The sequence below is a fragment of the Tachypleus tridentatus genome, chromosome 6 (assembly GCF_004210375.1).
Source record: "Tachypleus tridentatus isolate NWPU-2018 chromosome 6, ASM421037v1, whole genome shotgun sequence".
Classification (NCBI taxonomy): domain Eukaryota; kingdom Metazoa; phylum Arthropoda; class Merostomata; order Xiphosura; family Limulidae; genus Tachypleus; species Tachypleus tridentatus.
The window spans coordinates 49347015-49372693 of record NC_134830.1 but is presented as its reverse complement, the minus strand read 5'-3'; the positions used below and the strand labels follow the sequence as shown (position 1 = coordinate 49372693).

At 34.2% G+C, this 25679-nt stretch overlaps 1 protein-coding gene across 3 annotated transcripts in view; it reads right to left on the bottom strand.

The window, feature by feature from the left end:
* Positions 1–619: 619 nt before the first annotated feature.
* The window catches only part of LOC143252445 (calcitonin gene-related peptide type 1 receptor-like), a 49812-nt gene continuing 24752 nt past the window's right edge, over positions 620–25679 (bottom strand). For all 3 annotated transcript variants that reach the window (XM_076504554.1, XM_076504553.1, XM_076504555.1), the window contains exons 7-15: positions 25295–25386; positions 24776–24926; positions 15647–15797; positions 14832–14892; positions 10633–10699; positions 10180–10265; positions 7942–8080; positions 4853–4894; positions 620–4650 (exon numbers count right to left, since the gene is read on the bottom strand). In XM_076504554.1, the coding sequence (XP_076360669.1) occupies positions 4411–4650; positions 4853–4894; positions 7942–8080; positions 10180–10265; positions 10633–10699; positions 14832–14892; positions 15647–15797; positions 24776–24926; positions 25295–25386 (1029 nt within the window). In that variant the 3' untranslated portion in view covers positions 620–4410. The remainder of the gene's footprint in view (positions 4651–4852; positions 4895–7941; positions 8081–10179; positions 10266–10632; positions 10700–14831; positions 14893–15646; positions 15798–24775; positions 24927–25294; positions 25387–25679) is intronic.

Below are 25679 nucleotides of genomic sequence, written 5' to 3'. Positions count from 1 at the left end.
TGTTCTGTATTACTGTTATATTTTACCAATAATTTTCTGTGTACCTATTTCAGATAAATGCCCTTGTTTACCATTTTTTTACTTTACATGTATGTACAGCCATTTTTATGAGGTGTCGTGAATCTTCTATGTGATTTTGTTTATTACCCCCTCCCATTCTATGAGGGTGGGCTAATAAAGAAAAGGCCGATGTTGATGGATATGGAAATATGGAGCCACTAAAGTAGAGACATAGAGTAATTTATATATGGAGGAGTCATGTTTAGCTGTAAACATGAGTTGAATTCAGTAGTTTTAGCGGCTATTGGGAACTGATTGTGATTATTCTTTTTGTTAAATATCGATCACCTAAAAATAGATATACTTTTACACGTTTGACATGAATACATTAAAGGTAATCTTTGGAAGCAAAACCATGAAGTGTCCTGCAGGTAAAGTTCTCTTCATAACAGTTATTCAGTCTAAAATAAATTAAATATCACAAAGTAAAGCAGTATGAAGTTAGAACCACTAACAATAATATATTATCGATCTTTGAGAATTATTTCTCCTCGAGTTGAATTGGATGGATAGAAAAAAAAGATACAAATCAAGGCTTTGTACAAATACATATTTAATGGCACTCTGACATTTAACAGAACAATGCATTAATTATAAAATACCACAGTCAACAGAACAATATATTAACTATACAATACCGCGGTTAATAGAACAATACATTAATTATACAATACCACAGTTAATAGAACAATACACTAATTATGAAATACCACAATTAATAGAACAATACACTAATTATACAATACCACAACACAGTAAAGCATCAGACAGAACAAGTGGTCAGATACAGACATTATATTAGTTAAGTGTTAATTAATAAATTAAAATAAAACTACACAAATTGCACTAAACCCAATACATGTTTAAAAAAATTTAAAAAATGAAATATAATAAAGCAAAACAAACCACTGTAACTTCCTCACCAACAGTAAGTTAGTGTTGGAAGTAAGTGGAACGAAGTTCACTTATGTGAAATTTCTAGCTTTTCTAGATTGAAAACATTTGGGGCCAGTAGAGGCTCCTAGACTAAAATAAAAATATGAGTGAAAATATGGTAAGACTTAAATATGAACAAATACTCAATGGTTTTATTATTATTATTAACAGTAATTATATACCACCTTATGAAAGACCTAAATATGAACAATTAATTAATGTTTGTGAGAATTAGTAAGTGAACGTAGCCTGTGAAGAGCAGGTTGAAGAAATGTGTTTTTTTACAGCAAAGCCACATCGGGCTATCTGCTGAGTCCATCGAGGAAAGGTTGAAGAAATGTGTTTTTTTTACAGCAAAGCCACATCGGGCTATCTGCTGAGTCCATTGAGGAAAGGTTGAAGAAATATATGTTAGTATTCGCTGGGTTGACTGAAGATTGTATTGTTTTTATCGAATAATCCAAAAGATCCAGGCCAGCGATTAAACACCACAGAAGACATAAAGACCGGTATCGAAGAAATAGCTTTCAAATTATAATAAAACTTATAGAGACGCTTTTATTACTGTTTCTTCAGCTTATATTCCATTAAATATTGTATTAAAACTGTAACAAATTCCTACAGGCATATTTGTAGATAATAAATTGGTATTAAATATATCTTCCGGTAATTCAGTGGTATACGGACTTATAGCGCTACAATTCTGCGTTCGATCCCTTGCAATAAACACGCAGCAAGAGGCTACGCTAAAACATGGAACGGACCTTCCAAACTGTAGCTTTTCAACTAACAATAAAGTCAGTAAACGTTTTACCTGCATAAATATTTAAGCTACAAAGGTGATTGTGGCTGTACAGTACCGTCTAAACCAGAACTTTCTTCTTTTATACCGTAGATCGTCGCTACAAACGTATAAAACGTTTTTAGCACAGCAAGAATATCTTTATAAATAAAAATTACGACAACAAACTTATTATTTTTTTCAGGCACGGTATGGGCAGGTGGTTTAGACACTCGACTCGTAATCGGAGGTTCGTGGGTTCGAATCCCCGTTGCACCAAACATGCTCGGCCTCTCAGCCGTGGGGGCTTTATATTATGACGGTCATTCCCTCTATGCGTTGGTAAAAGAGTAGCTTAAGAGTTGACGGTGGGTGGTGATGACTAGCTGTCTTCCCTCTAGTTTTACACTGCAAAATTAGGGACGGCTAGCGCAGATAGCCATCGTGGAGCTTTTTGCGAAATTCAAAATAAAGAAACAAACCAATTATTTTATTCATTGAAGTTTCGCGAAACGCTACTAGAAGGGTATGTGACTAGATACTCTTAATTTACAGGGTGGCCCGTAAGTCCCTACCCATCCATATGTTGTGTCTAAACAACGTTATAATACTAATGATGAGTTGAAGGCAGCTGTTACCGCGGCATATTGAGGAAAATGTCTCACAGAACATGACGTCGCATAATATTATGCAGCGAGAATGAGGAACAGCACACAAATACACTGGATACATAAGATATATGGATGGGTAGGGACTTACGGGCCACCCTGTAGGAGTGGTAGGCTGTAGATAAAGCAATTTGTTAAGACCACCCACCGCCAACTACTGGATTACTTTTTATCAGTAAATAGTAGATTTGACCATTACATTATAATGCCCCAAGGATGAAAGGGCAAGCATGTTCGGCGACGAGTTTCGATCCCAACACGCCCTATATGACGCATCAAGCATCCTAATTACCAGGCTCGTGTTACAAACATATTTCATTATAGACGCTCCGTTTTTTTTTGCACCAGTTTAAACTTATTTGTGCATTAAAAGCAAAAAGTTAATCGTTTATAAGCAAAATATATATATATTTCTAAATTATTTGTTTCTAAACAGTAAGTATAAAATAATTGCTAAAACAAATTCATTTATAATTACTGTTACATGCTAAAGTAGATTTTAGCCCAGCCGAAACTTACGCTCTCCTACCTGCAACTAGGCAAGCCTATCGCAGCACGTTTATCGGTACGTATGAAGGTGACATGGTACCGTTAATTATTTCGAACAATTAGCTGCGGGATGGTAGTCTTGGGGAGTAACACACTGCTATTATAGATATGTGTGTTATTAATTAGTTTACTTATTTTTTACTTAACTGTAATAATTATTATTATGAAGCTTTTTTCCCAGCGATTTCCTAATGCAAATAATAAGTTTGTTTGTTTTGGAATTTCGCACAAACCTACTCGAGGGCTATCTGTGCTAGCCGTCCCTAATTTAGCATTGTAAGACTAGAGGGAAGGCAGCTAGTCATCACCACCCACCGATACCAACTACTGGGCTACTCTTTCACCAACAAATAGTGGGATTGACCGTCACATTATACACCCCCACGGCTGGGAGGGCGAGCACGTTTAGCGCGACGGGGGCGCGAAACCGCGACCCTCGGATTACGAGTCGCACGCCTTACGCGCTCGGCGCAAATAATAAGAGATTTAATTTTTAATATAAACGCACTTTCGACTCATGATTACTTATCGCTCCTCGACACCATAGCAACAGTATAATCAAACGTAAGCCTAACCTAGCAACAACAGTATGGTATTTATTTGTAGAAACTAAACTTCACACGGGGTCGATTAACGTGATTACCGATGTGTGATTTATTACGAAATCATCACAGACATTCCAAAATGTATATGGAATATTAAAATACCAATCGTTACAAATGCAACAAGATGTATGAACTTGGAAAATAAAATATTGAACAAGAAATAAATTTAAGAAAATTCCAGAAATTTCCTATCCGTGATGAACAAATCAGTTGATCGTGAGTTGACTTGACTCATTTATAAAAATACAAACTTTACAGCGACATAATTGTTTATCAACAGTTATTCTAGCTTCATGAAGTCCAATTAACATTGCTCTGCGTAAACGAATGAAATTTCATATTACATTTAGCCTAATCAATATGGCTATGCGTGAGTGAATAAGATTTCACATTACATTAAGCCTAATCAATATGGCTATGCCTGAGCGAATAATATTTCATACCACATTAAGCATGAAAATATTTCATCTAATATATTTGTTTTAACAATAATTTATTACTTCTGTTAACTGACGGACCACTTAAAGAACGAGATTATATTGACTTTATTTCTGAGTCAGTAACTTTATTTTCATCTTATCTCAAGGTTCAGTGGTTGTTGATTTCGACGACATGGTTTTCACTCATTGTCCAGTTGTTACCATCACTGTTGACCCGTTGTGCTGTTTATGTTTGTTTATGTTTATTTACATGCTTTGTGTTGTTTTAACATCTGCTCTGAATAGATTCCTTCCGCTTTTGGAGTTACTTCTGTTGTTTTAACACTTGCTCTGAATAGATTCTTTCCACTTTTGGGATGATTTCTGTTGTTTTACACCTGCTCTGAATACAGTCCTTCCACTTTTGGGGCGACTTCTGCTTTGAATAAGTTCCTTCTACCTTTATAAAAATGCCTCATTGGATATTTGATTTTTATACATTCGGATTCGTTAAGTGAATACACTTGAGAGGAAGTCGACATTCGTGCCACCTTGAGGCTTCTAGAAAAACCAACTTGAACACTGTGACGTAACTTGTACTTCTGGTAAGATCTTTTCAGGAGGGATAAAACCTGTTAGGCATAAAAAGATAAGCGGATTTTTACATAGGTAAAACTTCTAATCATCTGATTTAACGAAAGATGAAGTGAGGTGGAAGCAGTATAAGGTTAATTAACAGTAAACAAAACAAGTTAGGTTTTGTACTTCCATATTGGTACCGAATATAGTATTCAAAGGTTTTAGAAGGTAGAAATACTGAGATGAATAACTTACCTCTCCGTTTAAGTAACAGAATATTAAAGCCACGATAAATCCCTGCGAAAAAACAAACAAGTACGTGGTCTGAGACACATAAAAGCAAAATATGTATATATATATGTATATTAAAGCAATTATTATAACTTATAGATAACCCAATTTCACCAACAGAACAATGAAAATCACAGGAAAGTTTTAACATAGTACAGAATATTTTAAACACTATCAGAAAAAATATTAAATATGCTTTCCTTTCATTTCAATCATTGTATCAGGTTGGTTTGAGGTGAATGGTTAGCGTCTTCAAATTAAGTCGCATCCATTGTCACAAAAACGCTATTCCCACATTTGGGTAGTAGATGCGTTATAAGAGTAACTCAAGAGTTGATGGTCGATACTGTTGATCAGTTACTAGCCGTTTGAAAATTAGTGAGGATTTTGCACAGACAACCCTCTCGTAGACGCCTACGAAAATTCTAAAAACACTAATAAACAGTAAATGAAACTTATTTTGGAATGAAGCTGTTCCAAACACCTTTTTGGCTTTTCAAGACAGCTTTCATAAGTCCTTACAGTATCATTTGTATTGGCTGTTTTTGGATCCTCCAAATTTCGGGACTATTCCGATACGTATTCCACTTTCAGTAAACCACACAGCAAAACCTTATGGTGTATGTTCCATGGATCTTGCCGACACTTCTGGTTTCATCTTCTGCAACAAATATTTTAATGGCACAAGTACTAAAGGTCCAGGAATCTTGCCGACAACTTCCGGTTTCACCTTTTGTGAGAAATATTTTAATGTTACAACAAGTGCTAAAGGTCCAGGAATCTTGCCGACAACTTCCTGTTTCATCTTTTGTCAGAAATATTTTAATGGTACAACAAGTATTAAAGGTCCAGGAATCTTGCCGACAATTTCCGGTTTCATCTTTTATAAGAAATCTTTTAATGGAACCACAAGTACTAAAGGTGCAGAAATCTTGCTGAAAACTTCGGTTTCATATTTTGTGAGAAATATTTTAATGGGACTACAAGCACTAATGATCCAGGAATCTTGTTGACAACTTCCGGTTTCATCTTTTGTAAGAAATATTTTAATGGGAGCACAAGTACTAATGCTCCAGGAAACTTCCGGTTCTGTCCTTTGTTAAAAGTATTTTAACAGGACGACAGGTATTACGCAGGATCTGGAAATCCTCGCTTGTTATTTTGACATCGTTCTGTGTTAGAATACTTTGAATTGGATGATAAATAAATAGGTAAGGTCTTGGAATTCATTCATACTTGCCACCTCTGGTTCTGTCGTGTATTCAACGTAGTTGAGAAGATGACAGACATTATGGGTTGTCCCATTAATTTACTAGAACAGTTTTGACATGGTCGGCTTCATCAATAGCTTTACATACGTAACGATTGATAAAAAAATGCCGTGTGAACCATGCAATACCATTATATCATGTTATTGTTTGACTTCCGGGTTCTCATAATGATATATTTTCCTGGCAGACGTATCTACTTGGTCTAAAAATAGACAAAATCATGTTGTAAAGATGACTAACTACCGTTAATGTCAAATAGTAATTTGAAGCGATAATGTCAAAGTTGGATCACCACCCTTAACAAGAATAAACAATGTAAAGCGATAATGTGAAAGATGAATCACCACCCTTAACAAGAATAAACAATGTAAAGCGATAATGTGAAAGATGAACTACCACCCTTAACAACATTCAACCATATTAAAGTGATAAGTTTTGAATATTTGTCTTATCCTGTTTATTACCTACATAGTGTTTCTAGCACATCTAAATAATCTCGTTTTTTTTTCTTAAGCCAAGCAGATCTTAAGAGGGTGTAGGCCTCCAAAGTGGGCTACTGAAAAATAGTTTTTTTAACGTTCGTTCTTCTAAAGATATAGAGGAAATTGTGGTTTTACAAACCAAACTATATTTATAATTTATACTTGTAACTTGTAATGCACATAAATATGGAGAATTCCACTACTTTGCTTTTCACTCAAAATTACTCGAGGAATATCTGGGCTAACCGTCCCTAATTAAGTTAGTCATATTATAACGCTCCCAAGGCTGAGGGAGTTAGTCTGGTTAATGGGATAGTGAATCGAACCCGCAAGCCCTTGACTTCGAGTCAAGAGCCCTAACCACATGGTCCTGCCATCCTGAAGTTGTGTTGAAGTGATATCATGATAATGGTTTTGGAAGTATTTAGTAATGGTTGTGGTTATAAACATAAATTAACCTTTCTATTTATAGAAACTGAAAATTGGTTTTTATTTGTTGTAAAGGATTCACTGGGAAGTCTGATATAATTGTCTTAAATACGGTGTTTCTTTAATTATCTTGTTTAAATATGTGAATCAAGGTATGCCCTAAAGATAATTTATGTAACATTTGTTTTAGAAATCCCAAATTTTATTTCATCAGCTTGCAGGTTTCGCTAGATAACACGAATAATTCACGTATACCTACGAGGTTTTCAGAACTTTATAAACACAAGATTATCTGGAATGTGTAACCAGTTCCCAAACTTTGAGTCGCGAGAGATATTAGGATGGGTTACAGAATAAGTCCCAATAAAAGATAAACGCAGTTTTACTTTAGAATTTTCTTATAAAATATTAACCCTAAAATGTTTGGGTCATAAAAAATATATAAAACCATTAACCTTTATTGACATATATTAGAACTGTAACCCTTCCAATGGGTTGGGAAAGTTTAGCAGTAGTAAAGAGTAAGCTACATATAGAAGTCGGTGTACTTATATATAATTATATAGTTAAATTAGCAATAAACATCACTCGTCCCTTGCTAGAACAGTGGTAAATCTATGGACTTACAACGCTAAAGCTAGGAGTTCGAGTCTACTGCGGGGCGATGGTAGATAGGATGCGGTGGCTTTGTTATAAGAAAAAACACAAATTAAATCTTTCATCTCTCTTAAACCACGTGACCACTTTGGTTTTGTTTCTTTATTTATACGGCGAGTTTAATTTGAAACAAGTGTTCGCTTTTTTGTTAAATCGAATTTTTTAAGAAACAAAACAAAGATCAACACATTTACCACAAATCACAGAGACCTACCTGAAACCCGTCTATGGCAAAGTTGAAATAGATGTAAATATTCATCCAGCCACATTCACCAGGCGCTGGTCTGTATTTATCAAAGAAGAAGTGCACACCAAACAGTGGAACAAGAATCAATATTGCCCGAACAGCTTTCCTAAGAAACATGGTGTTCTTAAAAAAAATTCTGATAGATGCTTTACAAACTAATAGAATTTTAGAATAAATCTACATGAAATGAAACACATGCACGCGCACCCCTACACATAAAACTATATATAGTTTAATCAGTGTTCCAACTTCTTTATGATGCAATAGCAAAATTACAAACTACATGTCAGTCATCTGGTTGCATGTGAACCAAGCATGGCTGGGCAATGAACCAAACCTGTCCACGACATTAATTACAAACACGGTTCAGGATTACTCAGAATTAGTAAGTTCTACTGACGAGAGTACCTAGCCGCTCATGACATCAAAGCGGTCGTAACGCATACTGACAAGATAAGATTTATGATAAACGTTAATATAGGGTTTAAAAGACCTAATGTATTAGTTGGACAGATAGTGAAACGACAGTACTATAAAACAAATCAATTATTCTTTGTCAAGAACAAATGGCCAGAGAACCACCTGCATGTTGCTTATACTCTACACCACAAGGTTGTCTTTGTGTCTGCCTCCGTAAGGATAATTTTCCAGTTTACTGATAATCACAAAACATTTAGGAGTTCCTGCATATACTTAGGTATGCTTCATAGAGTTACTAAAATCCATTGCTTCATTAATTTTCTACTTTCTTTAATTTTTCTAGTGCATATTGGTGTATAGAAAACATTGTTATAGCATAAATAAACGATCTTATAGCACCAGAATGTTGTTTCTATTTAATTAGACAATCAATGTTTCGCTTTCCGGCTTCATTCGAACCTTTGTACTATCAGTAGTTAAGGTTTGTGTTCTATTGCACGCTCCTGATATGAGCATTACTGTACTTAACCCCCTCTCCCTACAAACTCAGACCGACACGGAACTTTTAGTGGGTCCCCTGAGTTACAATAATTACAAGTTAGATAACATTTTACAAGAAGTTGATGAGGAAAGTAGAAATTTCTAGACAACTTTATACTAATATCAATTAAACGAATTACTCACACACGCGCCATCCCACCAACCTCGTGAGGAACACAAAATAAATAGTGCACGTGGAGTAGGTACCTTTACTAGTTTATCTAATCGACCCAAAGATTCTATAATTTTGTGAAAGAAATATAATATTTCAGAATGGTTCAATAGAAAAGGTGTATTATTCAAATAATGAACAAAATGTGTAGCGAGTGTTAAAGTTTTTCTGGTAATTTTTTTATTCAGAGAATTATTATTTTAAGATTTAAATAAACAAACACTTAAAGGTAAGACAGTATCCACGTACGTAGTTTTAATTGTGACTTCAATGTTTCGGAACGCCGGGCAAAACTACACAAAGGCTATATGCACAAAACTAATTTAGAACTGACAGATTAAAGGGAAGACAGCAAGCCAACAACATCCGCCATCAGCTTTTGGGCTATACTTATTTGATCGAATAATAAAACTGAATCATCCCTTGTCAGCGGCCTGGCATGGCCGGGTGGTTAGGGCGCTCGACTCGTAATCTGAGGATCGTGGATTCGAATCCCTGTCTCATCATACATGCTCGCCTTTTCAGGTATTATAATGTCACAATCAATCCCACTTTTTCTTGGTGAAAGAGTAGCCCAAGTGTTGGCGGAGGGCGGTTATGACTAGCTGCCTTACACTGCTAAATTAGGGACAGTTAGCGCAGATAACTCTTGTAGAGTTTTGCACAAAATTAAAAAATGTAATGCTAAAATTAGGTTCAGTTCCCCACAATGGACAAAGAATAAACAATGCCTTGTTCATCTTTGTGCTAAAACCATCTCTAATTTATATATACGTATAGAACTCCAAGAATTCAAAGTGCGGAGCGCATTGTTTGCTCCAACTGGTCTAGAATCATTAATTCGCAGAATGATAGTCGGGGCACTCTAAATACTAAGCCTATTTTACATGACATTTTAACGTGTTTACCATACACTAGAAAGAGACAATATTCAATATAAGATGTGAGAACACAAGCACTAATCTGAAAACTAAACGATCTTTATGTAATACGCTCTGAACCAACTAAAAAAACAAATTACAGTTCGTTTCTCTTTAAGATAAAAATTGCTGTAAACTTGTTTTCGTAATTACCTGTATTGACTGGGTTCGTGTGGATGAGTTGCTTTGATTTTTGTAACCAGATTTCTGAGTATTTTACAGAGAAATCCAAGGTTCAACTAGAAAAAAACAGAAAAACTATTTTATGACAATACGACCAAACAATATAAATCTTTATTTTTTCCAAAGCAATATTACAAAAACATTACCAAAGCTGTAACAGGAATCATAAGTTAATAAAAAGATATATCTCTGTCACTCCGAATTGGTGTGTAGTTACACATGTTCATTTGATATTTATTTTACACACGTGGTCAACAATATTCAAACTACTGGGACTCAACTGATTGTAAATACAACGTAAGTTATTAAAAGTTACATCCCACTAGGTCAGAAAGGGATCTAGTTTTTAAAGTCTCGAGAGCAAAGTTAACTTTACAGAGCACGTGTTTTGTTTTTTCCACGTGCAGGCTCTTCACCACTTACCAATAAGCTAAGTAAATAGGGACCATGCATTATCCATTCATATGGTCCTATTGGAATCACCCAGCACCTGAAAAAAACAACAAAAACCAGAGTAACTGTTGAACAATAATGACCTAGTTTTGTGATTTTTTATTCTGTATTTACATTCCTTAATGCTTCTTAAGAATATATGGAACAGAAATCATTTAATGTGTATTTACACATTGATGGTGTTTGGACAAGGAGATTACAGTTACACAACAGACTGGGTGCTCTAACACGTGAGTTTCAAATGTCATCAGGTCCTCTCGTTTAATGTGTAGATGTCGCTCTTCTAAATAAAACATTGTACACCTAGCGGTGTAATGTTGTGTACACATACTCTCCCACTCTGGAAAAAAGTATTTCTAGTTTGCCCTACTTCCTGTGCTGTTTGGAGAAACATAAAACACACTAAACTTGTCTCAGATAAACATTTCATAACCCGTTACACTTGTAAACGTCTGCAGTACAATCAAACCTACTTTCTTAAAAGGTACCAGCAGACATCATCAACCTAAATAAGATGGCTAGAGCTTATTTTGAAACGATGTTTATACTTAAACATGAGCTTCGTATCACATACACACTGTACAACAAAGCACCCAATGTAGAAATATTCGATGCCTGTGTTACAATAATTGGTGCCATCTAGTGGACAGTTTTAAGCAATATCTTGAAAGTTTACATTTTGTCTCTGGTTGTTCCTGTTCTTTACGTCATAATTATTGCAAAGTAGTTAAATAACAATTTCAAAGGCACGAGGTACTTTACAGTAACTGGAAGTAACATCGGGTGAACAATGTGTTACTGTCTATTTTATTCCTAGGTTGCCACTTTTTTACCGTCAATAAAAATACTTGACGTTATGAAATTATAATTTAAAAGACATAACACCTTTTATAGGAATTTACTAGCGCCGCCTGGTGGGACATTAGTAAAATGTTTAATTTGTGATTATTTCCTATTGACCAAACTACTTTAAAGTTGTTATTGTCCAATTTAAGATAACATACTCTAAACAGTGACCGTGTAATTATTTTTACATGACAACAGTTTTGTTTGATATCTGTATTTTCAGATGTCATAGTTATTTAAGCTTACATTTCTGCATATCTTATTACCATTAACACCGTAAGGGGAATGTCACAATTATTACAGATCTGTGCTGGAAATCTTCGAAACTAAAAAGAGCTAAATAAATGTTACTTATAGAGTGGTAGGCGATTGAAAGATACTGTTAATAAAAATTAATCAAAAACATACAATTTCTTATTATACTGTTTTGTAAAACATGTATGACGGTACATGAGGCAAAACATTAATGTTTGTGTGTTCCGTAAGATGTACTACATCTTTTCTTAAAGTGATTGAAAAGTTTAACATATATTTCTATTATTTTCAATTTATTATCATTATTATATTTTCATTGTAGAGATAATTTTGTATTGTTAGCTTTGTATTTAGAATTTAGGTCTAGCAAAGCAGATGAAGCAGAAAGAATTATAGTGCTACCATTTAATTAATCAAAAATATTTTAATTATAGTCCTGCCATTTATTGAATCAAAAATGAGCCACCTAATGACTCATAGAAATATCACGAAAATAGTGAAGTCATCTAGCGAGTAAAATTACATTACATTTTTCAAAAAAGTATATTTTTTCTCGTTTTGTTGTTTGTTTGAAAAACGCAGTATGAGTATCGTGCATTTCAAAGTTGTTAAAATGAAATCATGCCTGGGTCTCTTGTGATTCATTAACATTTAGACCAGTCACTTTGTTGTTGCTCATTAGGCAAGATATTTAACAGACCGAAACGTAGTATGATAATTAGTAGAATGATATATTATCTACCTTATAACTTTCATCACAATTACTACAGAAAAAATAAAAACAAAAAATGTCGACAAAAAATAAGACGTATGTGAAATTCACTCGAATAATTGTATATAGAATTTCTCTTTAAAAAGTTCAAAGCAGCTAAGCCTTACGTTAAGTAATTGTAAAACACATGGAAACTATAGTACCACTAATGCCAGACTCAATCTTGAAATAAAACAGCTACAAATTCATGAAACATTTTTAATTTCGCACACAATTTGATTCTCTTTAAGGAATCATAGTCAATGTTTCTTTCCATCCCCCCCTCTTTTTGATAGCGTACAAAATATGTCCCTATGAAACAAATTTAATTTGTAATAAGCTAAATTCTCATATAATTGAACAATGGGATTTTGCTGAGATAGTTTAGAACGTTTTATGTTCTGGACTACTTCTCTTTCATCGTTACATTCTACATCTCACGTACATACTAAGAGTTTTCTTTCTGCGTAAGCTAAGATATGATAGTATTAAATGATCCAAACAAACATATTTCGTAACATCCTATTAAGATGATAATTTATTTTTCTAGATTTTATTTTTGTTCCATAGCAAAATTATATTAAGCTGTCTGTTGTGTTCACCACGGAAAATCAAACTCTGGTATTAAACTAACCACTATGGAACCGTGGTAATTTCTAATCCTTTCTAGACTTAAATAGATATGACGTGGTTTTTGGTACGCGTTTGTTTTTGAACTTGGAATAATGAAACAATTCAGTTAAAGTTCAGGTTTTACTATAACATCATGGCTCGAATCTGTGTTCAGTGACGTGACATGATTTAATCTGAATTAAAAGTAAGGTTAAATTATATATCCTCAAAACGTAATATTAAGGACAAAACAAAGAAAAACATAATTTTATAGTAACTCAATAACAGTACACACAAATATAACATCAAAAGTGTTAAATGTTTAACAACGTAGCCTTAAGAATCTTTTACTTAAAATAACGTAACGCAAAGAATTACACATAAAAATGAAACCTGACTGAAAACAAGAAGCTATATTCGAATGATCTAACGAAAATACGTCTCATTACTTACTCAGTTATACTTAAAACTTACAACGCAAATGACTTGAATGCAAACAACATATTACTGTTTTTTTTACGTAGAGGACAATCCATGTATAATTCCACTATTGATTTACTTACTTTATGAGTCTTCTAAAACAATAGATGCAAACACGTTGTTTTACGGGTTTTACTTGTACCAAACACCTGTTTCATAGCAACGAGTCGTGTTAAAATAACTGTACTCAGATATCATTACACCAAGAAAATTCGACATAGTAACGTAACATCGCACATGTGCATCATATCACAGTCGTACAGTGGTGTAACACTAAAGGTTTTACATGTTACACATATCTCTTAAATTATCGCACATTTCCACTAACAAGACACCATCGTTTTTAGCCGTGTCTTAAGAGAATGTAAAGAATCATTCTATAAACAAATGTAATATTGATGAGATATATTAGTGGTGACTACAAATGAAAAACGTGTTACAAAATATAACGTGCTATTAAAAGGACTATTTTCAGGAAGCAAACAGAATCTTTAAAATGTTTTACAGACCTATATCACAGAACAATTACATAACAATTCACATATTCACATAAAGAAGAATACACCACCGACATAAAATATTAACTATCTAACCTTACAAACACTGCAGGTTCAAGTATATTATCTAACCCTAAAAACATGGCAGGTTTATTATCTAACCCTAAAAAACAGTGCAGATTTATTATGTTATCTAAACCGAAAAACACTATAGGTTTTGGTATATTATCCAATGCTAAAAATACTAATGTTTTACTATATTATTTAACCCCCAAACACTAAAGGTTTGGTATATTATCTAACTCTTAAAAACACTGCAGGTTTTGATATATTACCTGACAGTAAAACACTATAGATTTTAGTATATTATCTAACACTAAAGACAGTACATGTGTCATTACACTATCTAACACTAGAAACACTGCAGGTTTTAATATATTATCTAACAGCAAACACAAGGCAAATGTTATTACACTATCAAACACTAAAAACACTGCTGTTATTAATATACACTAGAATACTATATCAATTTTGTCGAAAAGAAGGCTTAATGAACTATCCAAGCAACATTTTATTTACTTTATAAAACAAGGTGTAAAAAAACAACAACAATAACCAATAATAATAATACACGTAATGGACAAGTTTTGTTTGCATCTCTAAATGTTATTTGTATGAAACAGATTATTTTCGTTAGAAAACGTTTAGAAATTCAATAAAAAATTCACCTCTCATCTTTCAATGACTTGCGAATAGCAGCGTAGATGCCGACAGGAACTATTGGGAACCCTGTAAGAAATGAACAACTTTTAACAATAAATTTATCTCGTGAAACAACGTAATAGTGATAAAGTGATATTTGTAGTTACAAAAAATATAGCAGACAAAACACAAGTTGCTAACAAGCTTAAAGGAAAATATAAAAATAGCATGTTCATAATATTCTGGATTCAAATAACTTCTATAGTTTTATTTCCTTGTGTTCAGGCTCAAAACAACATAAGAGTTATCTGTGCTCTTTCTACTGTAGCTATTAAGCCCCGATATTTTAATGATGTTTAAGTTCTTAACTGAGCCGATGAGAGTTGTTTTACGGTTAAAAATGAGCTTGGAAAGAATAGAAGTGTTATAGGTTAAGAAACGTTAACGTTACAATGTTACATATTAAGAAAAGTCAACATTACAGTGTTACAGATTAAGAAAAATCAACATTCTAGTGTTACAGATTAGAAAAAAGTCAACAATGCAGTTTACAAGATAAGAATGCAATAGAATGTTTTATAGATAGCAGATTTTTAAAGAAACAATAACGTTATGGAATGCCGTACTGTAGATAAATAGAATCAACTACTAACAACATTCAGTTAGTTAATGTAGATATTAATTTATTCGTAGTTTTATCACAGAATATTTACACAATATTGAGAGTATTGTAGTGACACTAATAAAAACTGAGAGTGTTACTTAAAGCTACGGTACTAATATTTATATGCTTATATTTTTAAATGAAACTGTTTTATTATAATTATCACGTGGTACTTACCCCAACCAATAGCGTACAAGAGAGTAAGACTCTTCCACTCGGTAAATGCTGCTGAAATGAGCCTATCGATATAAAGGCCTTCGCAGAACATCCACATGTAAGACGTCATACGAAAGTATTTAGTGGCGACAAAAAGAAGTTTGCATTCAGGCTGGAAGATAGTTAACATTTTCCTTGTAAGATGTGCTAGACAACTGTGTCTATACATCTAGATGTAAGTAACGTAGGAAGATAAAAACAACTTACATAAATATTGGTTCAGTAAATGGGTGACGGCTAATACCTCAATCAATGCTTCTGCGGACGTCACAACCATCTGTTTGTGAATACATAACACTAATCACCTAACTGTTCTATATATTCGGAATTAGCAGACGGTTGCTTCTTCGGCTCGAGTTTTCCGCGTCTATTCTATTAGAAATGCAGTATTGAAGCGTTAAACCTAAAAACAAAATATTTCCTGCAATATATTTTACTAAATTTCAAGACACATAATTAATACATATTTAACACAAAGTCTGGCCCGCGACGAGTCGCTGAGTGGCTCTCTCTCTCTCTCTGGTATTTGGGTATATTTATTTGTATACCCTGGAGGGTCAGGTACACTAGACCTCTTCCTCCTTCCATAACTTTGTTGAAGTGGCCAGATTAATATATTTCGATTACATACTGAATGGCTGGAGTGGTATCATAAATTTAGTCAGGTCCTTTTCAGGGCAATGTCCATTTATATTGTTCTTTGATTTATTATTTTTTTTAAAAATAAGTCTAGAACGTAGGTGGCTTGTTTTATTTTAGCTCTATTCTATTATTAAAATTATTATTATTTTAAATGATTCTATCTTAGTGATGTAATGTGTAAATTTAACGGGGAGAAGTGTTTAGGTCTCTTTTCATTATATATGCAATACCTGTCTAGTTCGCATAACAACTCATTTTTTCACCAATTTTTATCAAAATGTTTTATTGTACGATGCAGAAGTCTATATGGTACTGTTTGTGTGTTTGAGTAATTATGCATGAACTTTGATGAAGAGGTTTTAGGTACTCTGTATGCTGATGTAATTATTGTATTCTGTAATGTTTGGAGTTTGGTTTGAATTTGTTTTACACTTACATTGATCCATGCAGGAGCTGCATAGTTTATCACAGGTCTAATGTATGACTTGTATATTTTAATGATGTTTTCTGGTGTTGTTCTGTAGTTTTTACCACTTAGACTCCTAGCATAGTTTATTCTTCGCAAAATTTTAGTTTTTATGTTATTTACATGTTTTATCCATGTAAGTTTCGATTCATATGTTAATCCTAAAAATTTTGCAGATGTAGCAGTCTGGAGGAGCTCTCCATTCATATAGATTTGGGGTTGAACTTTTTGATATTTCGTAGATTTTGAAAATATTTCTAATTGCGTCTTCGCTGTATTTATTTTAATTCTATATTTTTCGCAATATTCACATAATCCATTTAGTTGTGGTTGTAGGTTAGTGGCTGCTATTTCTGGTGTAGGGGCACTTTTCCAAATTGCTACATCATCAGCGAACTGTGACGCGTATCCATAGTTTGGGTCTTTCAGTGGCATATTATTTACATACATGATGAAGAGAATAGGGCTAACCACCCCTCCTTGAGGGACTCCAGCTTCTGGAGTGAAGAACTCCGAGAAAGTTCCCTCTACGTTTACTCTACATTTTCTATTTTCCAAAAAGTTTGATAACCAGCGAATAATTCCTCGCGGTAGTCCCATTTCATACATACGGAACCGAAGACCATTGTGCCATACAGTGTCGAATGCTTTCTCGATATCGAGGAAGCAGGCAACAGTGCATTCTTTATTGTTAAAGCCGTGTCATTGTGTGTTTTAAATGTGCTTTGTAATTGATATTTGAAGGCTTCTGCTTTTGCTTTGTTGGTTTGTGCTAAAGTGTTTCTATATTCCAGTGTTGGGTATTTTCTTGTGGCGGGTTCATTTGTGAATCTTTTCAAGTGTAGCCAGTATTTACTAGGGTCGGTTTGTTCGTTTAATTGAGAGCAGAAGTTGTCCCATTTTTCTTGTTTTAGTTGTTTAACTTCTGCTCTAATTTTATTTCTAATGTTCTTAATTTGTGTTTTTAATTCTTATTCTCTTGTTGCCATGAATAGTCTTCTTAATTGTCTTCGTTGTTTAATCATTGTTAGTAGTTGTTTGGTTGGTTTCCATCCATTGTTTGTGGTTATATATTTTTGTTTAGGTATCGTTTCCGTAGCTGCTTTTAGAAGGAACTCCATGATTATTTTACTGTAAGAATCTATTTCTAATTCGTTGTATGCTGTATGTTTAACTTTATCTGGTAGTATATTGTCTAACACTTTTTGAAATTCTTGCCGATTTGCTTTTTTGTAATCAAATTTGTCCTGCCTACTGATTTTATCTTTATGGGGGATGAGATCGAAGACACACCATATTAGGAGATGGTCGCTGTCAACATCTTTTCCCACATTAAAATTTATTAGCTTTTGCCTCATATTGTAAGAGGTGAGATAGATGTCTAGGATATCATTAAAATTTGTTGCATAGGTAGTATGGGTAGGTGTATTATCATTAATAAGAGATATACTATTATTATCTATGAATTGTAATAGGTGTCTGCCATTGGAGTTTGTAGAATTACATCCAAAGTTCTTATGTTTGGAATTCAGATCACCTATTACTATTGTATTTTGGTTGTGAGAAAAGATGTTGCAGATTAGATTTATGTCTATATACTTAGTTGGAGAACAATATAATCCTGCTATTGTTATTTTCGAGTGGTTTTCTAAGAGAATATCCGCCACTATATTTTAATTGTTGCTGTTTATTGGGATTTCAGTAACGGAAAGGTGGTTATTATATAGAAACATGATTCCTCTGTTGATTATTTCTTCTATCTTTTCTTATTGAAGTATAGTTATATATTTTAAATCTATTTTTAGGATATATGATAAAATGATAAAAATATCAGGTTTAATATCTGTTATTAAGTTTTCGATCTCGTGTTTCTTGAAAGCAAGTGCACCTTGGATGTTGATACTTAGAACTGTGAATTTTATGATTTTAGCATGTATCCTGAAATTGTTGTTATTAGTTGTGGTATGTGTGGTGTTATGTGTTTTTTAGCTATATTTATAAAAAGGTCGATGCTATTATTCGATTGGTTTGGTTTAGTAAATTCTGTAATAAACTCTGTGAGAATGTTTTTAATTAGGTTTACTATTATGTTTGTTTCTTCGTTTGTGTTTCCGTTTATTGTAAGATTGTTGTTTTCTTGGTTGTTTGTTCTATCTGTGTTTTTGTTATTGTAAAGTGGTTACTGTTTTCGTTGAATTTTGTTGCTTTTTAGTTAGTGGTTTTGGTTGTGTAATATTTTCTTTTAACTTTTATGCATATGGAGTTGGTCCTGTAGTTGTGTGTGTTTGTTGTGTTATTGTGTTTGATGTGTTATCTTGTGATAGTTTTGTTGTTTTTATTTTGTAGATGCGTTGTTTTATCTGTTTATATTTTTCGCATCCTTTATAATTTGCTGTATGTGTTTCACCACAGTTACAGCATTTTGGTTTGGGTTGTTCTTTTTACAAGCCGATATATGGTGTTCACTGCCACATTCGCAACACCTCGGTGTTGCTAGACATGCCGCTGAGACGTGTCCATATCTTTGGCAATTAAAACACTGGGTAATTACAACTGCTGGTGTTTTTAATTGTTCGACTTGGTATTTTTGGTACCACAAAATGATATCATTATTTATCAGTTCTAAAATATTATAATGTTCTAAATTTACTCTTATTAAATTTGTTACTTTGTTCGTTAACTTGGATATAATTCTTTCTATTTTTGTGTAAGGTATGTTAATATTGTTTATTATCAGCTCAATATCCTCGCTGAGTGGCCCGCGATGTCCAACGGGAAAGTCGAACATAGAGAATTCGCGCGCTTAGAGTTCGCGCCTGCGCGAAGATTAAGCGCTATAGAAGAATATGCATTAGATTAGATACTGGATGGTTCCATATTTGTGTCGAGCAATAAAGAAAATTTAATAAGCAAATCTCGTTAATGTATAGGCATTTAATCATTGGCGCAATGACGTAATGTTTCCGTAATTACGAAATCTCACGCGTTCCAATTGTTCTTCGAGATTTACTTTCGAGCCCTATTTTGATATTATTTTGTAACAAAAATGGCAGCTAATCGTAAAAGAAAAGCTGACAACGAAAACCGGCAGTTTCATGATGATTGGATTGCGCAATACTGTTTTGCTCAACAACAGAAGAACGTGATTTGTCTGCTGTGTCATTCGACAGTAGCAGTGGCAAAGGTATCCAATATAAAGCGTCATTATGAGTCGAAGCATAAAGATTTCCACAATGTTGTTGGTGATGAACGAACAGCTCGAATTGAATCCCTGCGGCGGTCGCTAAATCACCAGCAGAACGTTTTCTCAAAGCAGTCAGCAGATTTAGGTGCAGCATGTGAGGTCAGTTACGATATTTCGTTGATGATAGCGAAATCTGGCCGACCGTTCACTGATTCTGTCAAGCAATGTATCATTACTGCATCGGAAAAGTTGTGTCCAAAAGCAGTTCGCAAGCTATAGACGGTGGCTCTGAATCGTATGACAGTTCAACGGAAAATTTCACACCTCTCAGCAGACGTGACAAGGTAGCTTACAAATAAAGCAGCCAACTTTGTCTACTTCTCTTTGGCAGCAGACGAGTCGACTGGCATCAGTTCAACAGCACAGCTACTAGTTTTTGTTCGTGGTGTGTCGTCATCGTTTGATATCACAGAGGAACTAATCGGCATGGGTTCCATAAAGGGTCAGACAACTGGGTCTGCTCTATTCGAGAAGACAGTACGACTGTGTAATAGTGTTTCATTGAATTTCACGAAACTGGTAAGAGTGACAACTAATGGAGCACCAGCCATGATCGGAGAAAGTAGCGGGCTGGTAGCACTCTTGATGAAGCATCGAGAAAAGCAGAGCAGACAGTTGGTGACGTTGCACTGCATTATTCACCAACAAAAGCTGTGCAGTAAAGAACTTGGTTTTCAAGCACTGATGGCATTAGTGACGAAAACCATTAATTCCATCAAATCACGAGGGCTCAATCACCGTCAGTTTTGAAGTCTTCTTGAAGAAATTGATTCATGCTATGGTGACCTTGTGTATCGCTGTGAAGTACGCTGGCTGAGTCGAGGAAGATGCTCAGAAGATTCTGGGGGTTGATTGATGAGGTGATAGAATTCCTAAGAAGCAAGAACAAAGACACAGAAGTGATTTCCATGACTGATCCACCATGGCAAGCTGACTTGACCTTTCTGGTCGACATGACACAACACTTGAATGATATGAATTTGAAGTTGCAAGGCAAAAATCAACTTGTCTGTCAGCTTGCAAATCACGTCTCAGCTTTTAGGACAAAGTTGCAGTTGTTCCGACAGCAAGCAGCATCAGGTAAGTTCGTGTACTTTCCACTTTTCAGTCACAGCTACAGAAGAATCAGGACATTGACACACAAGTTTATGTTGGGAAGCTAGATACCTTGATTCAATCCTTCAACTCACGGTTTCATGACTTTGACCAATGCAGATTGTTGATAAAACTTTTTGCTGATCCATTCAGTGTCTCAGTGGATGACTTGTCAGCAGAATATCAGCTCAAACTTACTGATCTCCAGGCATCTGATGAACTGTGTGCTATTGACTGAGAAAACATTTTGCTTGACTTCTACAAAACGTTGCCTAATGCATTTGCTAATCTGAAAGAGAACGCACTTGTCCACACCAGCATGTTTGGCAGCAAGTACTGCTGCGAACAGGCTTTCTCGCATATAAAACTGAACAATAACAACACTTGCAATCAGCTGACTGATGATCATCTTGCATCTTTCAACGTCAAACATCAAGCTGTACATTTCTAAGCTCGTAGATGACATGCAGCACCATCCATCGCACTGACTTTGTGACAGCTGACGTATCATAACATTTCTTAGAATAATGTGCAAACTCTTTAATGTAATCGTTATTTGTGTGTTCTTAAATGTGATGTCCATCTTGTGTAAAACAACCGTGGAAAGATTTTAATCTTCACATTTTTGTGGCCCCCAATGGTTAAGGGAAGTCTGTTTGTGGCCCCTGACTCAAAAAGTTTGTGCACCACTGATTTATGATGATCAGAAACCGTTGTGCACGAGGCAGAAAAAACAAATTTATTTGAAACATGATAAGCTATTGAAGAGCAGATGCATTGAGTTCTGTTGTATTAAGATAACTTTTGTTGAACCCAATAGAAAAAAAAAAAACTTCCAGTAAGAAAACACGTATAGTATATGAAGAGAAGAAAAAAAATTAAAATTTTACAGACATTATCTAAGAAACTAAAGTTAATAACAACATCTGCTACACAAAGAAAACGAAAATGGTCTTTACAAGGAGAAAACCTGAACACGAAATAGGAAGCGAGATGAGTGTGTATTTTTAACTTGATTAATTACTACTTGGATTTAAGCCTATGTGTAGGATAACAGACGACATCCTATTCTATTATGTATACTATTTTTATTTAAAATAAATAACTAATAAATATATATTAATCATATATGCTAAGGCACATACCTAAATTATGTGTGTGCTTTTCTGAGGGGAATCGAGCCCCTGATTTTATATAGTTGTAAATCCGCAGTCTTACCACTGCCCCAGCTGGGTATCCTCAATAAAGAACTTAAAGTATACATAACTACAGAAGGACTCCATTAAAGAACATACCTTAATAACTACAGAAGGACTCTATTGACCCTTTCCTGACCGGTGGGGTGTCACTGTTATCCATGATGCTTTTATTTTACTTCTTCTTACAGTGAAGACACTTGATCAAACAGGAAGAAACGTTTATATCATTCTGGTTTCTTCATTAAACTTCACTAACATCTGTTATAAAGCTGTCTTTTCTCTATTTTGATTTTTTTTTACTCTGGTTACGTGGTAGGTGGTGATAATAAAATTATATTTGTGCACATATCTCGACTGGTAATCTGGAGGTTGGGGGCTCGAATCCCCATTGCACTAAACATGCTCACACTTCCAGCCATGGGGACGTTATAAGGTGACGGTAAATCTCATTATTTGTTGGTAAAAGAGTAGCCCAAGAGTTGGGGGTGTGTGCCGACAACTACCTGTTTTCCCTCTAGTCTTACACTGCTAAATTAGGGACAGCTAACGCAGATAGCTCTCAAGTAGCTTTGCGCGAAATTCCAAAAACAAAGAAACAAACAAACATTTTTCTCAGATAAGAAGTTTTAAAATCATATTAAGTTTTATGAAATGTCTTGTAAGGTAGAAGTTGCTCGAAAAAAAATATTTTCTGATTTTCTATTTTAACTTTTTTTTTACCAGTAGGTAGTTATTGCTTGTTTTAATAAATGAAACTGTGGGGTTCTGTTATAACAATTCAACATTTTGCCACTATATTTCTGTAGAACGTAACGAGGAAAATAATAAAACTGTATAAAATTTTATCTTGATATATTTCTTAAGAAGAACGTTAAGTATTTATACTTGAACAGACATCTTTTGAGGAAGTTTTATGTTTCTATTGTTAGGAAACGTTCCTATCTATCTATGCTACAGCTGTTGAAACCCTATTTATAAGCGCTGTCTCAGGAGTTTTCAGATTCGTCACCCAACAAACCTAATTCTCAAAATAATACATTTGGAAAACTCGGAGAAAATTGATGTGAGAGAGAAGAAAATAAAAAAAAATGTTTGATCTAAAATTCAGCTACTGGTTAGGCGAGGAAACCGGGAAAATCTGGAAGTCTTCTCTGAAGTTCGCCACGTTATTTTGCCTCTCACCAATTTTGCTTTGTTTTAGGTATAAAGGTCCTTTTGTGAATTTATTTTGCTGTAAACCCCTTCGTGGATTAAGCTTGTCGTAAGCCTTTTTGTGGATTTACGAGAATGCGAATTATACATATAATTTTTGTTATGTTTAACACAGTGGATCAATATCTTGTAATAAGCTTCACAGGTTGAGTTACCAGATAGTTAGTCGTCGATATCATTAGTGAATTATTGCTATTTGCCATTTGATATTTTTATTAACAAGAAAAGAGATGAAATGATGTGTTTTTATGTTGTTGTTTTTTAATTGTTATTTCTTATTTGTCTGATTCTTTATCCTTATTTCTTTTTGTGAAATAATTAATATTTATGTTTTATTTTTTACTAACATTTACTAGCATCAAGTCTTGGCCAGACTCGTGTTTATTATTATGTTTTTGGTAGGTGCTAAATTGTTTGTTTTTTTAATCATGGCTGTAGCGGCACCATTTTAAACCGTTACAGATTTTTCTATCAGATCAGAAGATAATACTAATACAGTGATGAATGAATAAAGTCTTTCATTATCTTAGAATACAAGGTTAACAATATGCTGTATAGTCTCCATAACGTGACGAAAGACCAGGATAACGGAATATAGTATTGTTACCAAACCATATTAAAAGACGAAACTAATAATATACGATATAATCGTTCACAAATAAAACAAACATTTTTTGTCAATGTGAAGGAAGAACAACAATAAGGAGGCCAGAAATAAATAAACAGAATAGTTAGTGTATGCAAACAGAATGGTTAGTGTATGCAAAAGAATAGTTAGTGTATGCAAACAGAATGGTTAGTGTATGCAAACAGAATGGTTAGTGTATGCAAAAAGAATGGTTAGTGAATGCTCACGTACGTGTCAAACGCATATCAAAAGTTGTATAATTTTTGCATGAATTTATTTTGTGTACCGCTGACATCAGCCCCAGATACCACAGTTTTAGAATCTAAATTGTTGAAATATCTACATCCAAAACCAGTATATTTCACAAAACAATTTATAAAGTAGTTAAAGAAAACTTACGGTTTCTGATTGTAGCCTATGACATATGATTTAGGCTGTATTTTCATGATGGAAGAAGTTTGACACTTAGAAACACGTGGACTAAAGACCACGTGGAGGACAGCATTTCGAATAACTTCCATATAAGCTGTCTCCTTTCATTTGTCAAAGTGTTGTACATAGCACAATAAGTTAAACCTTTCTTTCTATTTTAATAAAGTCTTACCCCATTTTGTTGGAAGAAATTCTGTCCGTCTTTTAGTTCATCAGATTCTTCGATTAGAATTATAGCTCGAAATATAATAACGAAAACTCCGTTGATCAGAAGAGAGAAAAAAAGGTTCTTGTGTACAGTGACTCGAGGAACCTGGAGTTGCCTGGTGGAAGGACACAAACATCAGTTGAAAAGTCCAGTCTTACAAAGCGAAATACTGGAATCTTATGATAGATTAATCATTGGAGTAAAAAATAAAAGGCCGCTTTGGTATTGAAGACTATCTAGTTTAGTGTTTTCTACGTTTGTACTAGACAGTTGTTGTTGTTTTTTTAAGTTAAGCACAAAGCTACACACTGGGCTATCCGTACTCTGGCCACCACGGTTATTGAAACTGGGGGGCCGTACAAGACAGAACAAAATATATTTGATCCTTACAGGTTTTGCTTGAAAATAAACTTCGTGAAAATCAATAATCACTAAGTGTAAATCACTGTGAGACTTGAAGTATGGGTATTTAAAACAACTTACTTGTACGTGTAGAAGACGACCAGAGAGGGGATAAGTGCAGAGATGGACACCGCGAACGTGATAATGTGGAAGAGGAGCCGTTTACGGAGAGACTGTAAAGAAATATTATATTTAATCCATGTATTAAGCTTAAAATAAAACAAAGTCTCGCTCACTTCTCAAACTATGGGTTCTGGTTTTGTTTTGTTTGCTATTAAGCACAAATCTACACAATGGTGTATTTATATCACACTGTAAATATAGAAACCTAAAGTTTAGCTTTACAAGCCCCCAAGTTTATCATAGGTTCTAAAGTAATACATCTTTACAGGTATTCTGTGGTTAATCATGACATCAATACACTTACTGCATGGTCCAAAATGAGTCCTTAATCAATCATAGCTAA